The 23158-nt window shown below is 45.1% G+C and overlaps 1 protein-coding gene across 3 annotated transcripts in view; it reads right to left on the bottom strand.

Annotated features, from left to right (window-relative positions):
- The window catches only part of atrnl1a (attractin-like 1a), a 445178-nt gene that overhangs the window by 74764 nt on the left and 347256 nt on the right, over positions 1-23158 (bottom strand). For 2 of the 3 annotated variants that reach the window (XM_033643351.2, XM_033643359.2), the window contains one exon: positions 9237-9332. In XM_033643351.2, coding sequence (XP_033499242.2) covers positions 9237-9332 — 96 coding nt within the window. The remainder of the gene's footprint in view (positions 1-9236; positions 9333-23158) is intronic. The other variant, XM_078160934.1, reaches the window with a different exon arrangement.

Raw genomic sequence — 23158 nt, 5'->3', positions numbered from 1 at the left:
ATCTGCACCAGAATCCATTAAAGCACACATCAGCTCCCAGGAAGGCCCAACATCGCCTTCGTCAGAGCAGGGGAGAAACCTCAGGCAGAGCTCAAGGTCTCAACCGGGCTGCTAGCCTCAGCTTGTGACTGGCAGCTGAAAGTGGACCTTGGGAGGCAGCTTCAGTTTCTGGGACATATTACAAGGACGCCACTCAGGCCAGATTTGGTCTTAACATCTGTCTCCACAAAGCAAGTAGTGCTCAAAGACATGCAGGTTAATCGGTGACTCTAAATTTATCGTAGGTGTGAATTCACTGCCTTTCACTGCCTTAACTTTCGTCCTCATCCCACCCTGCTTCCCCCTCATGTCACCGGGCTCAGTTAAACTATAACGGCAACCGGCCGCGTATCATGCTGATGTTAAAGGACAGCCTTTTGTGTCGGTTTCTGACGCAGCAAGTCAACGTCTAAGCGCCAGATTTCAATGACTGAATGATTTCAATTCAGAGTGAGACCAGGCTCTACTGTGAGCTCGGTGAAGTAGAGAGTGATATTTTTACTGTGCTGTCCATTTTATGACGACCTCAGGAAAATTCTTTTTGACAAAGTATGAAAACAGAAAGGCATGTTCCAGGACAGCGATATAATGAAATGGCTTTTTGATGATCACATATTTTCAGTATCTAATTATATTCATAAAACCTGAGGGCTGTTAGGGTGGATCTTATAAAGCATCACTTTACCCAGAAGATGATGTGGAACACCTGCAGGTATAGAGACGCACACTCCCACATGCTTTATTCTGAACACCTATCTGATTAATTTGTTTATTTTCCATTTGTATCAGGTATTTATTTTGCTATGCCAGTGCTTTGCATTGAATAGTTAACTTTATATTTGTTATTTATTTTGTTTGTGTCAGTGTGATGGCACTAGAAAAATGTTTGAATAATCCCATTTGTGCTGGGCTGTGTTGAAACAGCCAGACAAGAAAATATATGATGCGTTCATTCATTCATACAATTCTGCCATACCTATTGATGGGTGTTTTCATTTCCTTTTATACCTCTGCTCCCTAAGAAAATATTGTGCTTTTTGCTTCAGTATATATGACAGTTATAGTTTCTTTTTCCATAATTAGCTGTCATTTATATTTATTGCTGCAATTGTCATCTTTTAATTCTATTCATAATTTTGTTGACATTTGTATATTTGCTCTACCACTGTTTTCTTTAGCCATTAATCACTCACTTATATTTCGTTCTATTGCTACTTGTTTTATACAGTACTTGTTACATGATGTGTTGTGTGTTGTTGCTGTGGGAATTTGGCAAAGTAAAAGTTATTTCACTCCGAGATAACTAAACTAAAGTGACTAATAGAAATGAACGAACTCCCGTTTACTTACTCTGTAGTCCGTTCATATGCACACTTTTGCACAGTAATGAGAGGATCTGACAGTCTTAGCCACGTGTTTTCTCAAACTGTGGGTTTTATACACTACTTGTTACATGCTGTGTTATACTGTATGAGAGTTGTTGCTTGCTGTGGCAATTTAGCAAAGTTAAAAAAGTTATTTCTCTCCGGGATCAATAAAGTGCCTATTACACTTGAACACACCACAGCCCCAGTCTCCGTCGCTGCAGCTGCTGCTCTGCACTGACTGGTGAGTCTGACTCTTCTCATTACTGCTGCCAGCCTAACGTTTTAAGTTTGTTTATCTGGAAACTAAATCTGTTAAAACAATGGGGAGGTGTGTGTATATGTTTATGTGGCTTGACTCCTGGCTACATTAGCCGTTAGCTTGGAGAAAACGGTCCCTATGAAAGTGTATCCCTGAGAGGAAATGATTGGAATCACTCAGGGAGAGTGTCATCTGGGTAGGCGGTCCCTCCCTCCCTCCTGCAGCCTGGCTGTCTTTGCCTCGCGAGTGATTCATCATTCACACGGACTGAATCGGCAGTTCCAGTCTGACTGAACTGAGAAATAACGAATCACTTCTGGAAGGGATTCAGCTCAGTACGTTCACTTAAAAGATTCGTTCTTTTGAACGACACGTTCGCGACCGACACAACACTAGTTATGCTGCACTTCCAATGGCATGATGAATGTCGTTATCGTAAGCTCTGCAACGCTGTGTCTTTCCTCTGAGCCAGGTAGAGAAACAACTTGTGCCTGAGATGACAGCAAAAAGAAAGCGACTTCCACATTGAGCTGAAACAACTGTTTACAACTTTGGTTAACACATAAACAAAGTCTTAAGGCCCTGACACACCAAGGTGACGGTCAGCCATCAACCAAAGTCGGGCCGTCAGTGAGCGTCTGTCGCCCTAGTCTTTGCGGTGTGTCCCGCACCATCTGCGGCTTTTCAGCCAATTGAGCATGCTGAATCGCCGGCAGAGCTAGTCGGTGAGAGAGATCACTCTGATTGGCTGTTCAGGTTTTATTTCCTCGCCCCTGGAGCAAGTGAATCTGCCTGTAGTGAAACCAGGGTTAACTGGTGCTTCCTCCTCAGGCTCCACTTCACTCAGCTGCCCCACAGACCCGCTGCTTCTTCCCACTTTAACCTGAATAACAAATCGGGGCTAGCTGTGAGGCTAGCGAAGCGTTAGCCACAGCATGACCGGAGGGAAGCACAGCCAGTTAGCCTCCGCTAGCCTCCCAGCTAGCCCCGGCTCTCCGTTTGGATCCAACTGGAGCAGCGGGTTTATCGGGCAGCTGAGTGAAGTGGAGCCTGTGGAGGAAACAGCTGGACTGTCTGGATGTAATAGTCCGTGGAGGTGCTGCGGTGCTCAGCTGCACAGATAGGAAACCCCTCAGCTGACAGGATGTACCACTCTCTCACTCCGCTCTCTCTCACGCAGGCGCAGAACGTACGTGCTACTTGGCCGTCAGATGTAGTCCGTGTAGTGTGTTCAAATGCAACTGACACAGGGCGACGTGAGGCGACGTAGATGACGCAACAGTTGGCTTTCGTCGCCGCTAGTTCTTTGATGTCGGTTTGGTGTGTCCGCACCTTTATAATGCATTTTGCTATCGTTGATGTTGGAACTCAGACTCTGCTCCACACACACTGGATATCAGCAGATTTGAGAAGAGACGGACAGCAGAGAGTTGACGATGGCTGCACTCACTGTATCACAGTGCATGACGAGGGATCAGACTGAGCTCTGTAAACTCAATACAATGAATCCCGATCATTAAAAAATGCCTCAATAGCTGTTTTTAAGATCAGATCGGGACATTGCTATATTGAAACTCTGCATAATAGGAGCCTTATCTTTTGACACCTTCATTTTGTTGATAATAATTTAGTATGTAACAATTTGATTCAGGACTTTTACTTATCTAGTAAAGGATGTGTAGTGAAGCACCTCTTCCACCACTGCCCAACAGTGACCCAGCAAAACTAACCACTAAGCCTCCTTAACCATGCCAGCAAACTGTCTCCATGCCCTTTTCTGTTGAGCTAAACCCTGCACGTATATAACACTGAGTACAGACATCTCACAACAGAGGTGACACCACCGTTTGGACAACTGCCTGCCACTCCCCCTTCAGCAGAAGGGCACATCTCATTCGGTGGTTACCCTTTCAGTGAGAGTACCCCTGTCATGTTGCAGCACGTCCTCTGTAATCTCTTTATACAAGAGGCTGATATGAGCAGCGGGGCCAGCTGCCTCTCTCAGGGCCCACGCTGCCTCATGAGGACCCTTCAGGGCCGGTGGGTGAAGGTGAGGTGCCAACACGTTGGAGAATCACACAGAGAGCTCTGTTCTCACGCAGGACAGCCAAGTGAAGAGTGGGCTTTTGAAACCAGCTGCATTCTCTCCCCTCGGCCCTCCACCTCTGTTGACGTCAGTACTTCTCTGAGGTATAATGTGGATGTTGTGGGTGAGCTGTGTTTGTCAGTGCCTGTTAAAGGGATAGTTTGACATTTTGGCAAATTCGCCTATTGCCGTAATCCCTATAGTCATATGAGTAGGTACATTACCTTTAATTGTCAGTGCCTGCTGTTTTGAGATCGGTGGAGCAGAGCTGCCCGCTGAAATGGAGGTGAACGGTACAGCTCCCTCTCTCCCTCAAAACTAATCAAATACACCATCAAATGACTCCAAAACGCTCTTGTGGACAACTTGTAGCTTACACATTCACCACGCTATGAAAAAATAATGTAATATTACGAGACAGAGTTGTTTTGAAGCCAAATGCAGAGCCGGAACTACATTCCAGACATACAGTACTTGCTGGGCGGAGTGATTTCAAACAGCGTATGTTTAGTGCAGTTACTCCCGTCATCAAAACAACAAGTTTGTTGAGAAGAAGCCAGAATATACAGAGGAAGAGTTACAGGTTTTGGAAGAAGAGAGAGCAAGAAGAGAGGTTGAGGCTGCCGAGCAACCAGGGGCTGAGGGGAGACCCAGCGCCGGTGGTGTAAATGTGGGGCTTACTGGCCATTTTATTAGGTACACCTGTGCAATATAAACATAGAGTACGCCTCAAAATAATCACTGGAACACGGGGAGAACATGCTAACTCCACAGTCATAAATCACCACAACTCCTGAGGGAACAACAACATAAAATGTTCCCTAGCAGTGTGTTTATTCCCAACAATGAGAAGTAATGCCAGTCACTTCACTATATGCTCTGGGCAAGCACTTATCCATAACATAACCACAACAACATTTGCATTTTAGCCTTATTTACCATGCTTGGGTTGTAGGCTAATGTTACTCAACATGGAGGTAACGTTACAGCAGAGAGATTGCTGAACAAAATACACAACGATCACTTACCACGTCTGCTCGTTTAGTGATGCCGACAGATGGTGTGACAGTATCTTTGAAGAAAAGCCCTTGAACCATTCCTGAGCTTCTGCGCTCCATCCTTTCAGCGTAGTCCTCCGGTAAAAAATGGCAGGAGCACACAAACATTTTCCGGACCATTTCCACAGGCGTGTTGGGGTCGACGTCCTGCACAAATAGCCATTGTTTCATCCTGTCCGTATTACTGGTTGGAACTACATGAAACTTCACTTTGCTCCATGTCTTCGGCTTGTTACTGCAACCTTTTACAATGCATGTGTAAACCATGATTTACAAAAACACTTGTAAACTTTCCTCAAACCTTCTGGTGTGTCCAGCTGACGATACCGCAAATGGCTACAAGCAATAACAACGGCACTGTCTCAGATACGCACTGTATCACTCCACCCAGTGGTTTACTCAAGAAAGTAGTTCCGAGTATTTGCTTCATGTGTCGTAATGTTACTTAATTATACATTATTATTTCATAGCGTGGGGAATGCGTAAGCTACAAGTAGTCCACAAGAGCGTTTTGGAGTCATTTGATGGTGTATTTGATTAGTTTTGAGGGAGAGAGGGAGCTGTACCGTTCACCTCCATTTCAGCGGGCAGCTCTGCCCCACCGATCTCAGAACTGCAGGCACTGACAATTAAAGGTGATGTACCTACTCACATGACTATAGGGATTACGGCAATAGGCGAATTTGCCAAAATGTCTAACTATCCCTTTAAGCAAAGCTTCCTATTGAAAGTTTAAAGCCATCTTATTTTCTTGCGACATTAACGCCTTACAGTGCCTCCAGCGTCACAGAAAGACACAAGCTTTCTATAACTTCTATCAATTTACAGACGCAGTGGGCGACACACGTACATTACATCTCTGTACAGTTTCACACTGAGAAGTTGAAAAGCTTAAAGCTTGTAAGTTGGGTCGATGTCTTGTATTTTGTACACAATATTTACCTTTAGACAAGTTTAGGTTTGGAAATTACAGTCCTGGCCAAAACAAAACGTGTTCAAGTACTCCATCACGCCAAGCACTTTGTGTAGACCCTGTTAAAAGCTCGGCAGCCACCTATCTGTAAAGAGTAACTGAATCTCCACTGTGCCTGGCCGGGCTGACAATAATGCTTCCAGTCACCAGAGAAGCTCCACTGTAAAAAGCTCCTGATCTGATCAGTGACACCGATGATTCAGTCCTCTCAGTTCAGCCTGAGGATTCTGTTTGTTTGTGCTCAACACTTTTTAATCCTACAACACTGCTGCTCTGTATCCTCTGCAGCCCTCTCTGTTTGTTACTGTCTAATCAGGAAACAATGGGATAGCTGCTATTCTTCCTGAATCGACGAGGGTCGACGTTGACTTGGCCGTGCACTGCACTGTGGGATGGCTCTGAGCGTCGCAAGCAAACCAGATGATGTCAAACTGTCTTTATGAACCTCTGCTGCCATTCCAGTGAATCACAACTCCATTCACCTCTAATCACAACAAACTTCTCTCAGAGGTTTTCAGTGCACTTAGGTTTTCAAAAGAAAGCCAAAGATTACAGCAACATTCTGTCTGCTCTCTGTCTTTTGGATCACAGGTGTTGGATAATAACTATATTGGAAAAAAATGAAAATAATAATAATCTAATTTCATGTTTCTCATCCCAGCGCCTGGGATGAGAATCAGCACCTCCAAGTCTGAGGCCATGGTCCTTAGCCAGAAAAGGGTGGATTGCCCACTCCAGGTCGTGTTTAAGTATCTCGGGATCTTGTTCACGAGTGAGGGTAGGATGGAGCGGGTGATTGACAGGTGGATTGGGGCGGCGTCAGCAGTGATGCAGGCGCTTAACCAGTCCGTTGTGGTGAAAAGGGAGCTTAGCCAAAAAGCGAAGCTCTCAATTTACCGTTTGATCTACGTTCCAACCCTCACCTATGGTCACGAGCTCTGGGTAGTGACTGAAAGAACAAGATCGCGAGTACAAGCGGCCGAAATGAGTTTCCTCCGCAGGGTGGCTGGGCTCAGCCTTAGAGATAGGGTGAGGAGCTCAGACATCCAGGAGGGACTCAGAGTAGAGCCGCTGCTCCTCCACATTGAGAGGAGCCAGTTGAGGTGGTTCGGGCATCTGGTAAGGATGCCTTCTGGGCACGTCCAACCGTGACGAGACCTCGGGGCTGCCCCAGGACACGCTGGAGGGATTACATCGCCCGGCTGGCCTGGGAATGCCTCGGGGTTCCCTCGGAAGAGTTGGACTGTCTGGGCTTCTTTGCTGAGGCTGCTGCCCCCGTGACCCGGATAAGTGGAGGACGAGGAGTACGAGTAATTTCATGTTTTAACTATTTAATACTCTGATGGTTGACTTTGTGTGTCGGCTCTGTCCCCTGCGCCAGCTGGAATATGAGAGTCGCTTCAGGTGCGTTACTAACAGGCACGTTAACTGTGGAGAAGTGCTGCTCACTGTTATGAGAATAAGCAGAACATTTCCTAAGTGCTATATCATAGGCAACTGGACTTGGTCGAGTTTCTTGAAAGAGTTTCTCCTCTCATCCAAGAGGCCTCTGTGTGGGTGTGAACCCTTACACCTTGCAGGAGTATCTGAGGAACTCAGGAGGAGCAACAAACACCACACTAACACACTGAGGCAGACACTTGTCTGCTCTGAGGACAAAACACTCAGGAGCAGAATAATGTAGTGTATGCAGTTCAATGCAGCCAGGAATGCACAGATTTGTACTTTGGGGGAAACTTACCAACCACTCCACAAGCACATGGCACAGCACAGGAGAGCCAGCTCCTCAGGTCAAGACTCAGCTGTCCATTTACACGTATGGATTGTTTTGTCCCAAAGTTGTATAACTGCCTAGAGTTGGTTCATGTTCTCACGGCAGCATTTACAAGAGGACCAGATCAAATGCCTTGTGTGAGAAAGCTGCTCTTGATTGGTCAGAATTTCCATGTGGGAAAAATCCAGGAAGTAAAGCAAACGTTGAAGAAGAGTACACTTGCAAGATAAATGTGACACTTTCTAATGTCACAATGGAGGGACAACTACGCAGGTTGATTTTAGCGCTGCTCATCGTGGACTATATTCCCATAGGTTGCCATTCTCACTCCGGCCTCGTCGCATATTGATATTTGGTCATGGACATTCCACGTCCACATACAACATGGAAGGTACCCTGAGTGTGTTGGTTGTTGACGTTCTGGGACGTAGTTCAAGTTCTCTTCTTTCAAGATACACCTGAAATTTAACGTTTACAGTCTCTTTCAAAATAAACACAATACGTCGGTACAACACCGAGAATTGATGTTTTATTTCATTTAAGAAAAACACATGGTCAAGTTTAGGAAAAAAGAACAGGGTTTGGCTTTAGAATCATACGGGACGTGAACACGACTCTCTAGGGTGAAGGTCGGTATCTTATGGGGCGCCACTAAACTATAACGGCAGCCAGCCGCAAATCATGCCAATGTTAAAGGACACCTTCTTTTCATTGCTTGCTGATGCCACAAGTGTCTGCCCAAGCACCAGATATCGACGACTTTGGAGTGAGACTGTGGCTCTCTGTACACATATGGAAGTGGAAACAAGGGGTAAAGCCTGCTACTATGCACTAGTCCGTTAGAACTAAAGAAGCCTCTTGGATGAGAGGTGAGACATCTTCAAGAAACTCAAGCCAGTCCAGTTACCTTCGATGTAGCACTTTGGATTACCATGACCTGGATGACTGAGAATCTTCACCAACAAGCAATAAAGTTCCATTCAAATTTTTTCCTGAATTATCTTCATTTCAAAGTATAATAACTGAGTCTTACATGTATGAAATGTCCCAAAATGATCACTTTAAATGTGCTGCCTAACTGAATGACTTGAACGGTGCATGGTTATTATGGGATTTGTGGTTCCAGGTCAGGTTGCAGGACAAATTGGTATATGTGTAGGTGGCGGGGCAGTCACAGTATTCATGTCGCAGTGCTGGTTCAGGAGCGGGTCTTGAAAATCAGACCCATGCAGGACTCTGCCTCGGGCCTCTTGTAGCCTCTGAAAATGGATGGTGAGCAGTGTTGAGCAATATTTGTCACTTCACATCCACGGTCCACCCACACAGGTTCTCTCAGGCAACTTCCACCTTTATGTGCAGGATATGCTATAAATTTAGTTCTTCTCAAAGCAACTTGTTGGACTATGAGTTTGTTTACAGTACCAGCATCCTGTCGTGCATCCACACACACCCACACACTCACACCCCCACAGCAGGGCCATGACACCACTGATGGCAGCATGCCAGAGGGCCAAAGCAGCGTCAGTATCCTTGCATGGATATGCTAATGAACACGCTGCCCTCAACGACTGTGTTGCGCGTTCCCAAACACAGCACCATGATTTCCCTTGTGTATTTATGTGTGTCTTCTTTGGCGGTGTTTATTTCTGTGTGCGCCCGTGTTTGTGTCTTTCTGCTGACCTGTAGCAGCTCCTCTTGGTCGCCGCCCACCTCCAGTGCCACAGCAACCGAAGCAAAGGGACGACTGGCCATCTGCTGTCGCTCTCTCATCAGCTGCTGCAGAATGAGACAGAGAAAAGAAAGGGTTTTTATTCAACATGTTATTTTGAGGGAAATATTTTACGGTGTGCACTGTTTTAAATCATAAAACATTATTATTCAGGTACAGTTCGACCACAGTCGCCTACAGTCGGCCACTGAGCAGCTCTACTGGGACCAACCGGAGGTGGAATGCATTGCTCAACGGAAACAAGGCTGCTCAATTTCTCCCTTGCACCCATCTGGACTGCAGATTTTGCCCGGCAACCAAATGGTACAAATGCTTTTCTGATCGATAACCATGTGTGTTCAAGCAGTGGTTCCCAACTGGTCCAGCCAGAGGGTCCAGATTTCTCCTTAGCCATTAGTTCAAGGTCCACACAATTTAAAATATTCTAGTTTTCCCTCAAGTATCTGTACGTTAGTCACTCACTCTACAACAGAAAATGGCACTTCAAAATAAAAGCTCTGTGCTGGAAATGCACTGTACTTCAAAATAAAGCATGGTCACTGTCATCAAGTTTGACAGTTACTTGCGGTCCATTCAGAATTAACCCGCGCCCCACCACTTGGAACCACTGTGTTAAAGGATGGTGGGGGAAAAAAGAAATTGGAGGAGTGATGGGGACAAGTGGGAAGATGAGGAGAAAGTGCAGGCTGGGGACAGATGTAGAAAAAGAGACAGTAGAAGAAGAAAAAAGCCAAGGATAAAAGGAAGAGGAGGAGAATGAGGGATGGGGAAAAGTGGGGAGCAGGGATCAAAGCCGAACGGTTGACAGATGCACAGGAAGGCGAAGAGGAGTGGGGAATGGCAGGCAGTGGGGGGGACGGAGGGAGTCAGATGGGAGGAGGAGGGCGGGCAAACTTCATTAATGAGGAAATGTCAGATGAACAAAGGCAGATGGCGAGGCCTTTATCAGCATGAGCTCCAAACACCCCAAGTGGAAACACAAACACAGATACACAGCTCATAAAAAAACCAGAACAACATATTGGGAACATGCAAAGACACCGACACTCCCACGCAAAGATGCACACCAACATCAGCAGAGATAAAAAAAACATCATGTGCATCTATACCTGAATCGCTACGAGGACACAGAAAAAAGGAAACGTGCTCACTGCAGCCTCATCTACTCTCCTCTCTCCATCAAAAGCCCCGTTTCCCAGCTTTTTCCACTTCACTACAGACATGTTAATGGGGTTTTGTTTCTACATTTAGCTCGGGGGTGGCCACCTGTTTCACGCAAAACAAACTCATTTCTGGACGATAATGCGCCAAGCTCTAATCATCAGTATGTTGCTTGTTGTTTCGGCACAAACTCTGCCTGGTGCAGCCCTCGCCACACACACATACAACCCACACACACACCTCTCATTGGTGAAACCAGTGCCGGAAAGGCTGAGGGAGAATCTGGGCTGCAGACTGAGACCCTTAAATGAGGGAAAAATGTTTGTTTGTTTATAGGGATGGGTTTTTTCACTAAGATGAATAACATGAAATAAACTTGTATGTATCAGTGTGGTAAAATCCAGCCTTCGCAAAAGCAGGTCCAAAAAAGTAATAAGACAAAACTAGATTTACTGCTGCCTCCGCAAACCAGTCTAGATGCAGTTACAGTTCACACTGATGTCGGTCCAGACTCATATGAAGCTATGACAGTAGACAATGCTTTAAATATGGATGTTGAAAAGAAGCTACATATTCTAAAATATGGATGCTTCACACATCTTCCCCACGACAGCACAGAAGATCTATACGATCAGCTTTAGTTTCAAGGTGGACACCAAAGATTCAGCATCTGACCAAATGTCCCCCGTTCTGTTACTGAGAAATGACCCTGAATAATGTCTAGGAAAGAGTTTTTGCAGAACACTATGATGTGGCAGTGAAGATGACCTTTGACCTTTTGGATATAAAATGGTATCTCTTCATTTTGTCAGAATTAGCATATTAACTCTTGAGTTATAGCCAAGTGGATGTCTGTGCCAAATTGCAAGATATTCCCTCAAGGCCTTCTTGAGATATTGTTTTAAGGAGAATGACACAGACCTAAGGTCACAGTGACTGTGACCTTTGACCACCAAAATCTAATTAGGTGATTCTTGAGTCCAAGTGGATGTTTGTGCCAAATTTGAGGGATTAAGATATCACGTTCATGAGAATGAGATGGATGCAAGGTCTGTCATGACAGACGCAAGGTCACAGCCATTTTGACCTTTGACTGGGAAACCTAATCACTTCATCTCTGAGTCCAAGTGGAAATTTGTGCAAAATCAGAGAGAAATTCCCTCAAGGTGTTCTCAAGATATTGCATTCATGAGAATGCGACAGACGTAAGGCGATAGTGAGCTTGACCTTTGACCACCAAAATTTCATCAGTCCATTGTTGTGTCCAGGTGGACGCATGTACAAAATCTGAAAAAAAAAAAGAGAGAGCAAGGCTCTAGTGACCTTGACTGACATTGACTTTGATCGTTGACCACCAAATTCAAACCACTTCATTCTTGAGTCCAGGTGGACATTTGTGCCACATTTGAAGAAATACCCTTAAGGCCTTCTTGAGATTCTGCGTTCACGAGAATGAGGCGGCTGTAAGGTCACAGTGACCTTGACCTTTGAATATCAAAATCAAATCACTTCATCAAGATATTATGTTCATGATAATGAGGTGGACACAAGGTCGCAGTAACCTAGACCTTTAACCTTTGACCACCAAAATCTACTCTCTTCTTTGTATCACTATTACAAGAATTGGACAGACCAACAGATGAGGATCCAACTTGCCTTACAGTATGATTCTTGTTGCTCTCTGCTATTGATTATCCCATTAAGCAAGAGATCACATAGATCTAATCTTAAAATACTAAATATAAAAACAGCAACAAGAAAAAGAAGCACCTTGATGATTTAACAAAATCTAGACTGGAAGAATGAAACAAAAAAAAAAAAAAACATGTAAAGAAAGAAAAAATACATCAGAGCCACAACTAAAGAAATGACAGCAAAAAAGGAAACAAAGAAAAAAGATAAGCAAAAGAAAGAATAGAAAAAGGGGCCAACCCGTTCCTGAATGTCAGTGGCCTCCACACTCTGTTACCTCCACCTAAACTGAGGCACCTCCTCTGTGTCCTCTCCTGTTGCTGAGAAAAAGGCTGCACACTGACATTAACCAGCTGTCAGGTGTTGTGCTAGTGCGCCGCCGGCTGCTCGCTTGCCACTGTCAGACTCTTTAAGCATGAATGAATACTACACCTGTAGCTACATCAGCGCAGTCAGGCGCGCCGGCTCCGGCGGCGCCAACCTCTCCGCTAGCACGCCGCTGTGTCGGCTAACGTGATGTCTTCTCTTGTTAGCTGTCACCGCTACGCTAACGCTGCTCAGATGACAGTGTGTGCTCACTAGCATCGCTGTTAGCCTCCTGCTAGTGTCAGCCTGGATTTGTAAGAGGTGAGGTGAGAAGGTGTGTGAGAGGAGGGTGTGTGTACTCTGAGGTCTGGATGAGGTAATTTATACCTTTAGACCTTTAGAGGAGCATCATGTTTTGTTTTATTGTCTGTTTACAAAGACATAATAATTAATTTTACCTACAGAGTTCATCAACGTTTCATGTAATTGATAAAAAAAAGACGCCCTCCAGAAAGGTTTTCTGAGCGGCGTCATTTTCTGTCGACTAAGATACCTTTGATACACGGATACGTAACTGAAGCTGTTCTGTTTGGGTGCATCCATGTGTGAGTTTGTGTCATATGAGGTGTTCTCTCAGCTCTTTCTTCCCTAAAGCCTCTGCTCCTGTGTTACTGAGATTAAACTGGTCAAGGTGAGCTGGGTCACATTTGTGTGTGTGTGTGTGTGTTGCGACCTGATAAATCAGTCTAGACAGTGGAGTTATGTCGAGACATAAAAAGAGGGAGTAAAATGCAGCACTGTGTTAAGTTTTAGAGTCCGGTGAATATGCAAGTGTGTATATGGACTTTTGTTGTCCGCCATTTTATATGTAGACATGCATATGAATGCTAATGCATATGTTCAATTTAAACAGACCACTTATGTGTGTGCTCATGCATGTGTTGTGTGTTTAATGCCCCCTGTGATAAGTCCTTGAGTGGGCAACAAGGACAAGGCAGCGGCCATCTTCTCTGTCTGCCTGTGTGGCTGTAAATCAGCCATAAAACGGCTAATTAACTCTGCTGTGCTGTAAACAAGCATTGCCACGCTAGACACCACCAACTGGATGACACAAGGAGGGGAGGGGAGTGCAGACAGAGCTATATGTGCCTGTGTGTCTGAAGCAGAGAGAACAGTGATATTGAGTTTTCCAGTTTCAAGGATTTTAGCCGGACGCCTGAAATTCAAGCCGAATCACAGGAAGACACAAAGTTAACATTTCCTGTGAGTGCTCGTCCATGCTTTCACTCCATATTGAATGTGCCTGTGTTTACCTAGCCTGGGGGGGGAGAAGCATGACATCCAAACATCCATTTGCTCATCCGTCCATCCATCCGGTCAGTCATTTCAGCTGGACAGACAGACGCATAAACAGCCAGGAGAAAAAGTGAGAGTGCTGCAACAATGAAGCCAATCATATGGTGAATTATGCTTCACAAAACGCGGCTCATCCAAAGTAGTACCTGCGAGCTCAAATTGCCAGGCCTGTTAGACGGATTGGAAATATCTGTGTAATAAGCTGTTCGCTGATTTCAGATGCACTCCTGTGAAAATGAAGGGTTTCACAACATGACGAGAGGCTCGCTGCTACTACGGCTGCAATTAAACTCCACATCAGCTCTGTGAAGGCGAAACTACAGTATCATTACATCTGCAAGCCTGTGAACACATGTAACTGTGTGCCTGTGTGCATGCTGATGGATGGATGTGGGCGGCAATAACGCAGCAGCATGTATATTCTGTGGCACCAAACTGCTGTAAATATGTACACTGTAAAACCTCAGAGTGGACGAATCATATGGGCCAGTATGCTGGAACAGTACCTGTGTCTTTCCGTACAAACTTTTTTAAATGACACACACTCTGTCCAAATGTCTGTAGACACAGTGGACCAGAAAGTTTGTGCATTCTTGGTTTGGGGCTGTTTTTCTGGGTCTGGGCCCCTTAAGCCTAGTTCATATTACACGATTTTCACCGCAATTTTAACGTCGCAGAGGATCTTGAGAGCCACCTTGGGTCGGAGGTGAGTCGGCAGATAGTCTGCCACGACAAGTCCTCATGTGTGAACAAGCCTACGAGCAAGTCGCCCCCTCGTCTGTGACTGGGACTAGATATCTGGCATGCTAGAAAACTGGAGAAGTCTGACATGACTGACAATTTTTTTTAATATTTATATACTTTATTAATCCCAGAGGGGAAATTCAATTTTTCACTCTGTTGTCAGTTACACACAGGTCCAAACACACACATGCACAAACTGGACCTATACATGCACTAAGTGGAGAGATGTCAGAGTGGGCTGCCCATGACAGGCGCTCCGAGCGGTTGGGGGGTTCGGTGCCTTGCTCAGGGGCACCTCGGCAGTGCCAAGGAGGTGAACTGGCACCTCTCCAGCTACCAGTCCACGCTCCATATTTTGGGCGACAGGCGACCCTCCGGTTCCCAACCCAAGTCCCTATGGACTGAGCTACTGCCGCCCATTGCAGAGCATCAGCCAATGAGACGGGATACGTCCCACGTCAGCACGCAGGAGGACGGAAGATATGTGAGGAGGACAAGCCGCAGGGTTGCCAGGTCTGCTTATTAGCCCCGACTTTGGGCTTGTTTTTTGTAAAGTCACTTACAAATATTGGTAGTCTCGGGTTGTGTTTTTTTGGGTGTGTTTCTAAAGTGGAGTTGCTTATTTAGGCTTGCTCTTTAAACGTCGCCTTTCTGTATGTACGTATATCCGTCGCTTCTTTTGGGCTTGTTTCCATAGCCCTGGTTGCTTGTTTCTCTCCCAAGATCTGGCAACACTGACAAGCCAGCAAGCAACAACAATAATGGCGGCGTCCACAGGATCACAGGGAGCGCGTTGTGTTTGGACCCAGGCCCTGGAGGCAGATCTGATTCAACACTGGGAAGAATATCCATGCCTTTATGATGTGGCGTCTCCAAGTTTGGTGACGTCACCGCTTTATCTGGGGCTCTGTTGGGGAGGGCTCGGTGGAGAAATCTTGTGGTGTGCACACACAGGTCGTAACGCAGTTGGCGAGACTCCCGCTGACAGAAACACACGTCGCCAGGTATGAACACTCAAAAGATTACGATAGTCTCCGCGACGCAAAATCAGGGTGAAAATCGTGTAATGTGAACTAGCCTCAATATATTTTTTTTAGACCTGTTTTTGTCCAGCTAAAAAGCAACATTCGTTTTGTATTTGGGGTGCTATTGCACCACAAATAAAGGTGGTGAGGATTACACAACAACAGCACATAGGCTCTGAAGTCTGAACCAAGACAGCTAACTTTATTACTCCTTTCCTTCCGTTCTTACCTTTCACAGTAAAAGCCTTCGAAAGATACACTGGGTAACTGTTTAACAGAGGGAACTCAAATGTACTCAGGACATTTTGCTAAAATTAAACTCACTAAAAAGCTTACATTTTACCTCAGACCAAGCGGCAGCCTCCAGGGCTGAAAAATGAAGCCAACACAGAAGCGCCAAAACTTTAGAGTCCACTTGAGGCTGGCTCTAGAAGCCAGTCAATCATGGGGATTGACTGGCTTCCGTTCCGTATATTCGGACACTGCGAGCTTGGCCCTCCCGAACTATGATGATCATTAACTGCGATTAGATCATTCTGATTAATGACTGACCATTAAGACGTGTTTCTGATAAATATTTTAATGTGCACAATAATAACCTTTCACATTGTAATCATATTTTTATTTGTTATCTTTTGCATATGTGTGGCTGCTCCGTGTGTGTCTGAGCAGAGTGCACGCGCGTTGTGCACCTGCCTAGAGACGCACATTACTGACTTGTTTAACAGCGAAATACTGCGCTGTTGACTTTAGACCAGGTTTTTGTTGATCACTGGTGCATTTGCTTTTTACGTCATCTAACTAGCAACGCGCCATGACTGCGCCTGACCACTCCTCATTTTTAGACCAACACACCCAGAGAAGCGCAAGTTCATTTGCAGGGCGTGAAAATGACAACTGCTCCTGCATCTAAATAGCAATGACACTTGCGACATGGATTATGCACCCTCCGCCCTCCGCTTTAGACCATCTAAATAGGGCCCTAAATACGGTCCCTTCTGGCTCCAACATACCCAGATGGTGACAGCCAAAGTGCGGAAACAGGAGTCCACAAACCAACTGGCGGCGTCACGGCAGGTACGTCCATTATGCTAGAAGCTGCTCTGGGTCAGTAGGATCCTGGTAGTTATTGCACATTTGCTTTGCTTCTGGCAAATATATTCATATCTAGACATTATATTAAATTGTTTTAATGCAAAATATTTGCAGGCGAGTATCACGCATTTTCATGTCGTTTATTTGCCACTGCCACGGCGTGTTAAATTCTTTATTGTGACATAATACATAAATACATTATTCCACTTTTGTGGTTACAGTTTGGCCAATCCAGTCTCACTCCAAAGTCGACGAAAACTGGTGCTTGGTCTTCCGGCATCACACACTGATGAAAAAAGCCGTCCTTTCATGTCGGCGTGATACATGATCCGTCGCCATCATTGTTCTATGGTGGCTGGCGGTATGAGGGGGAAATGCAATGGGACAGCAATGAAAGGTAAGGTGATGGAAGTACAAGTCAGGCGGGCAGGAGGGCTGATAGATGGGTCCAACAACCACCTGACATTCTCTGGCCTGCACAGAGCTCTGACATCAACCCCATCTAACTCTTAGGATAAACTGGAACACAGACTGTTAGCAAGACCTTATCAGCCAGCAGAGTTAGACCTCAGTAATGTTCTTGTGGCTTAATGGGATCAAATCCCTGCAGACAAGATAGAAAATCTTGTGGAAAGCCAAAAGCCAGAAGAGTGGAGGCTGCAGTGTCTGCAGATTAATGCCCATGTTGGCTGCAGAGCATACATATCCACATACTCACATACTAGCACAGGAACTAAAGAATGAGCAGGGTGAGGTAGTCACACACACAAACAAGAACAAGTAAACATAGAAAATGCACCCGACTCAAACACACACAGCAGAATTTGCTGATGCAAACATACGAAACAACACATTTCTCATCCAACATTACTGCCCCTGTTTCCCCTGTAGATGTAATGCTACATCAGCGTCCATGTTCCTCCGGTCCATCTGTAACCTAACTAGATGGTTTAATCAATGCCACAGAAGGCTGCAGGTTTAGGCCTGATTAATGTTTTAATCAGAGATACGAGGGAAACAACCAGTTCTGGACAGGGGTTATAACTTTTCCTGACTGTTCCCAAATCCACAGTGAGTAAGAGTTTCACCATGTTGCTCTGCATGTGCATGTGTTCAAGCTAATGTCAGTGTTTAACAATGTCCTGAGACGAGTATCAGTGTCAATAATCACCACGATGATGCAACAATGCCCATCACTGAAAACTGATTTCTTTTAAAGAAAAAATGACATACCCATCGACCCTGCTGGGGTTGATGGCTACTGGATTACTGAATCACTCAGTGTCCCATAAGGACTGTAATATAGTTCGCTCTTAAAAAGGTGTCTGCTGGGTGCATCAGAAGTAAATGCAAATATGAGAAGGAGCAGATGAAAAGGGTGACTGTGACAGTAAATTTTACAGTTCAGCAGCCAAAGTTAAAGGGAAATTCTTCTTCTAATGTAAAATCCGGTCAAGCATGATGTGACTCTGTAAAATCAGTCTTCTTTTCCATGTCAGTAGAGCAAGACAGACCTATAAATCTGTTGGATATAACAAATTACGGTCTTTGCTTTTTAAATCTCAAGTTTTGGAGGCAAATGTTCACAAGCCCAAAAGTAAGCTGGACTGTCCTCTGGCTAAAGACGTAGGATACAGTCTCTTCTGTAGCTCTTGTATCTCTGTCGCCAAATGCAACCAGTATAGACCCTTTAACTGTTAGTAAACAGTATGACGTTTTTGGTGGGCGGGACTTAGCTGGAGGCAAAGCAACTCTCCACAGACATTAGCCAGCGCTACCTAGCAAGTTCTGTTGGCTTGTTTTAGACAGTGGAGGAAGATGATGCAAGTGGTGCATTTAGAAATACTCATACTACTGTCTGTGGCCCTGTTTAGACGTCAACGGTTTCTCTAAAAACGGAAAAGTCTGTCCTTTGCGTTTTAAAAAACTTCTGCCTTTATATGACGACATTACTGAAACGATCCCTGTTCACACGGAGCCACAAAATCTACTGGAAACGCTGTAGTATGCACGCCAGGCCAGTGGGTGGTAGTGTAAATTTGCAAAGCAGCACCACGGCATGACGCCATGCGCCTGCGCTGAAGCACCTTCCTCTACAACGCAGTGATTACAAAGCAAAACAAAGAAGACACAATGGCAAAAACACGCACAGATAACTTTGTCTGGATGGACGACGAGGTGGAGTTGCTACAGTAACAGATCTACACTTCACTTCAAATCAACAGGGTGAGCAGCACAAACAGAGCTTGGAATTGTTGTTGTGATGGTCGGCATGCCTAGTGACTGGAACCGTAATGCGCATGTGCGAAAAGTCTCTGTTTTCAGAGGAACTGCATATTGCAAGTTTACATGACAACGGAGACGCTGCCATTTCCAAAAAGTTGCACTCTGGAACCCACGCTGCTGTCGTGTAAACAATCGGCCAAAACGCAACTAAAGTTTACCGTTTTCAGTTGAAATTGTTGTCGTATAAACGGGGCCTGAATGTAGCGTTGGGTTATTCAGAGCACCGCACTCTTAGAGTGGCAGAGCGCACTCTGGACACTCTGTTTGTGGAGACGGAGCAGCAGAGCGCCAAGCGGAGTGAATGTGTGATTAACTTCACCCTTCACTAATTCATGTAGCAATATAACACTCCGACCAACAGGGCTCTCATTTTAGTGTAGAGCGTCAGACTGAATTTACGAACACACCACGTCAGGTCGCTCACTCTCTGCGGCTGCGAATGTTACTGGAAAAGTAGACACTGACCAACGGGACCAGACTGGCCGACCCGTATGCTCTCACTGGATGGATGATGCCAATCTTACAAAGGAGGACCACACTTGTTTGTTTTGCTATGGAAGCTAACGTTAGCTAATGTGCTAAAAAGTTAGCGTTGCAGAGAAATCCAATATTCCTCTTAATCCCTCCCCAGTTTCTGATGAGGTGGACATGATAACCCTTAATACACATAACATTATTCATCCCTACAACAGGAAATACTTTTTCCCTAACCTGATATGAAGTGTGCGCTGCACATGTGAGCATTTTTGATGATGGCCTCCGTCCAGTCCTTTGGTCTTATCACATTTAACCATCTTTGTTTTTGTTGACAGGCAGTGGCGGCTGGTTTTGAGCCATGACTCCTTCTATTCTGCAGACCAAGACCACATTTTTAGACTCCTGTGTAGCCTACAGCCCTGTGGTGGAGAGTCATGTTTTGCCTCCAGCTAACAAACTGACATCACTGTGACGTCGGCCCTCAAAGGGTCTATAGGCACCAACAGAGATGCTGCTAACGCTAAATGGTTGGTGTCAGTAAGATGTACCTAAATGAACAGGACTCTTTCAAAAAAGTACTGCAAAGAAGCAAGAGATCCACACAGTATCTGACTCTCACAGCACAGCACGATATGCATCTACACAAATAACACACACACATACGTATTCATGCAACCGTGATTGATGCTGATAAGTATTCAATTATTCCCTCATTATGTGACTTTGAAACTCAGTGTTGTGACTGGAGACAGATAGGATTTGCAGCTTTGCCTCTCGGCATAAAATATGATATTAGCTATTGAAGAAAGAATGAATCCATTCAGGCGCAGTGTCCGCAGAGACACTGCTGGTTTCATACAATGCAGCTGCTTCACAAAGGACACACACGGGTGAGCTCGTGGATTTACATGATGAAAAACGCTGGGAGAAAATGCCAAAATTCATCTGTTGGATGCAGACAAACAGGTGTGAGCACAGAGAGACAGACTAACACTGAGTATCACACACACACTCACAAACTCACACACTTCTCTGCCTCTTGAATTTGTATGCCAATGAGGCCACAATCGAAAGGCGATAACAAATCTCATTTCCTGCGTGTTTGCCAAGTTTTCAGCGGCATTTGTCTCCTGGCTGAATGTGGTGAGTGGGATCTGAGCAGAGTAAACAAGGGCACAGATATCCTCGTCTGATAGAATCCGCAACATAACACCAGCTTCCAACACACCGTCCTCTGGAGTGGACAAAGCACTTGAGAATCTTGGAAGACAAAGTCTTTGGAGTGTCGTACTGCAAAACAAATGCCACTTAAAATGTGTCTGCAGTTATGTGAGGTGACTAACAGCAGTTTAACAGATTCCAGTGAAGATCCTGAGTCACAACTGGGATAGAAGAAAGACTGAACAAACCACTTGTCCAGCAAAATCCACTTCTCTGCTGTCCTGGATATTCAGTATGTTCCAAACCAGCACATTCTCACTCTGACCTCGTCACATATTGACGTTTGGTCATGAACTTCCCATGTCGAGATATGACGTGCAAGGTACCCTGGGTGTGTTAGTTGTTGACGTTACATACATTGTCTGTTTTCAAAATACGCTTCTGTTTTCACAGGAAATGTACAGTTTGCATACAGTCTCTTTCAAAATAAAACAGCGCAAATTGACGTTTTTTCTCTTCAACAACAATCGGGCTGGGTTACGTTTGGCCAACACATGCACATGGTTTGGTTTAGGCATCAAAAGTACGTGGTTGGGTTTAGGAAAAAAGAGCAGGGTTTAGCTTTACATTCAAGCCAGGAGCGAACGTCTGGCTACTGGGTGAAAGTCTTTTTAAATCTCTTGCGGTGGGTCTCACACATACCACATTGTCAAATGTCACACCTGTGCTGCCTATGATCCCATCCTGCCGGCTTTCCTGTTTATACCAACCTGATTTCACTCGGAAGTCACTGAAAACTGGTGCTTGGGCAGTAACTTCAGGCATCAGACACAGACAAAAAAAACAACCTTTCACCATCCTTGCCAGTCAGCATTTTAGTTTAACAGTACCCGACGGTGTCAGGGGGAAACAAGGTGGGACAAGAACAAAAGTTAAAGGATAACTTCGATATTTTTCAACCTGGGCCCTATTTCCCCATGTGTATGTGTGCGTATGATTCATAGGTACAACTGGTTCAGTATTGAGGGAGGCGGATGCAGCCGGCAGCCGCAAAACAAGCTAAAACGGTAACGGAGGCAAATGCGTCCCGTATAAGTTTGCGCATTAAAAGTGCTTTTTTTCGCCACTGACCGGTTCAGATTGCCAGTGCTATCTCTGTAAATAGCATACTAAGCGTTTCCCTGACCCTTCACCTCCTCCTGGCTGTGTGACGTCATCTCGCGAGAGCTTTGCTTGTTGCTGGAACAAAGCAGAGGAGCCATGCTGAGCGCCGCTCAGAGTGGTGCTGGTTGTCCCGGAGTACAGTTGAGAGTTTTACTGCATCGATTGAAAACAATGGTTCGTGTTTGTGCTTATCTGAATTGCAAGAACAGGATGTCGCGCAACACCCCGTACAGCTTTCAAAGGCTGCCTTTGTCGGACGGCGAGATGCTGAAGTTGTGGCTAGTTGTGCTACAAATGGATGCTAACACTCCTGTCCAGACACTGCACCTTGCAGACCATTGGGTCTGCAGTGCTCACTTCTCCCAAGATGACTACTGCCAGCCGAAGAAGAGAAGACATCCAATCCCGAAACACCTCTTCCTCAAGAAAACGGCTGCCCCACGAGTAGAGAGAGCTACAGACATAGTAGAGGGAATGTTATATAAACAATGTTCGAAATGCTTAGTATGCTATTTACAGAGGTAGCACTGGCGATATGAACCGGTCAGTGGCGAAAAAAAGCACTTTTAATGCGCAAACTTATACGGGATGCATTTGCCCCCGTTACTGTTTTAGCTCGTTTCGCGGCTCCTGGCTGCATCCGCCTCCCTCAATACTGAACTAATTTTAGAACGAGTTGTACCTATGAATCATACGCACACATACACATGGGGAAATAGGGCCCAGGTTGAAAAATACCGCCTTGAAGAAGCTGTGTAAAAGTCAGCTCACATACGACGTCACTTTAGAAATGGTGATATGGTAAGTATTTGCCGACAATTTCTTTTGGTGACAGGGCCGGTAACAAGATGGTGCATAATAGTGGTATCAAAATGCTGATGGATACCACAGCTCCATCAGTTTCCACTGCTCGGTTGTTGATTTGTATGTTCCTTCTCAGCAACTTATTATGATACTCTCATTTCTTTCTATCACCTCTTCATAGCTCCAAAGCTTCATCAACAGTAACAATTTACTGGCAGAGCTCCAGTTGTTTGGAACATGCTGCACACATAGATGGTAGCAGAGAAGTGAACTATACCACTGGAATCGATAATCAAAGCTAACTATAGCTTTTGGGGAATTTTGGATGCGTTAGTTCTTTGATCATTCCAGTAAGCCATTGGCTTCCATTCATTTCTGTGCAGTATGAAAATCAATTGACAGACTGCTGGACTTTCCTTTAGCTGTGAAACACATCACAGTGAACATCAAGCCTGCATTAACTTGTGTCCATGTTACATTAACATTATGTGGCAATGGGGTTTAGTGCAGGTGATTTGAAAGGTTTGCACTGCATTACTATATAATAATGAAAATTTAAAGGCAACTTAATGCAGACTTGATGCTCACTGGGATGGATAATT

Source organism: Epinephelus lanceolatus, chromosome 17 (assembly GCF_041903045.1).
Source record: "Epinephelus lanceolatus isolate andai-2023 chromosome 17, ASM4190304v1, whole genome shotgun sequence".
In the NCBI taxonomy this organism is placed as follows: domain Eukaryota; kingdom Metazoa; phylum Chordata; class Actinopteri; order Perciformes; family Serranidae; genus Epinephelus; species Epinephelus lanceolatus.
Note: the sequence above shows the minus strand (reverse complement) of the source record. Positions and strands in the feature narration are given on the sequence as shown.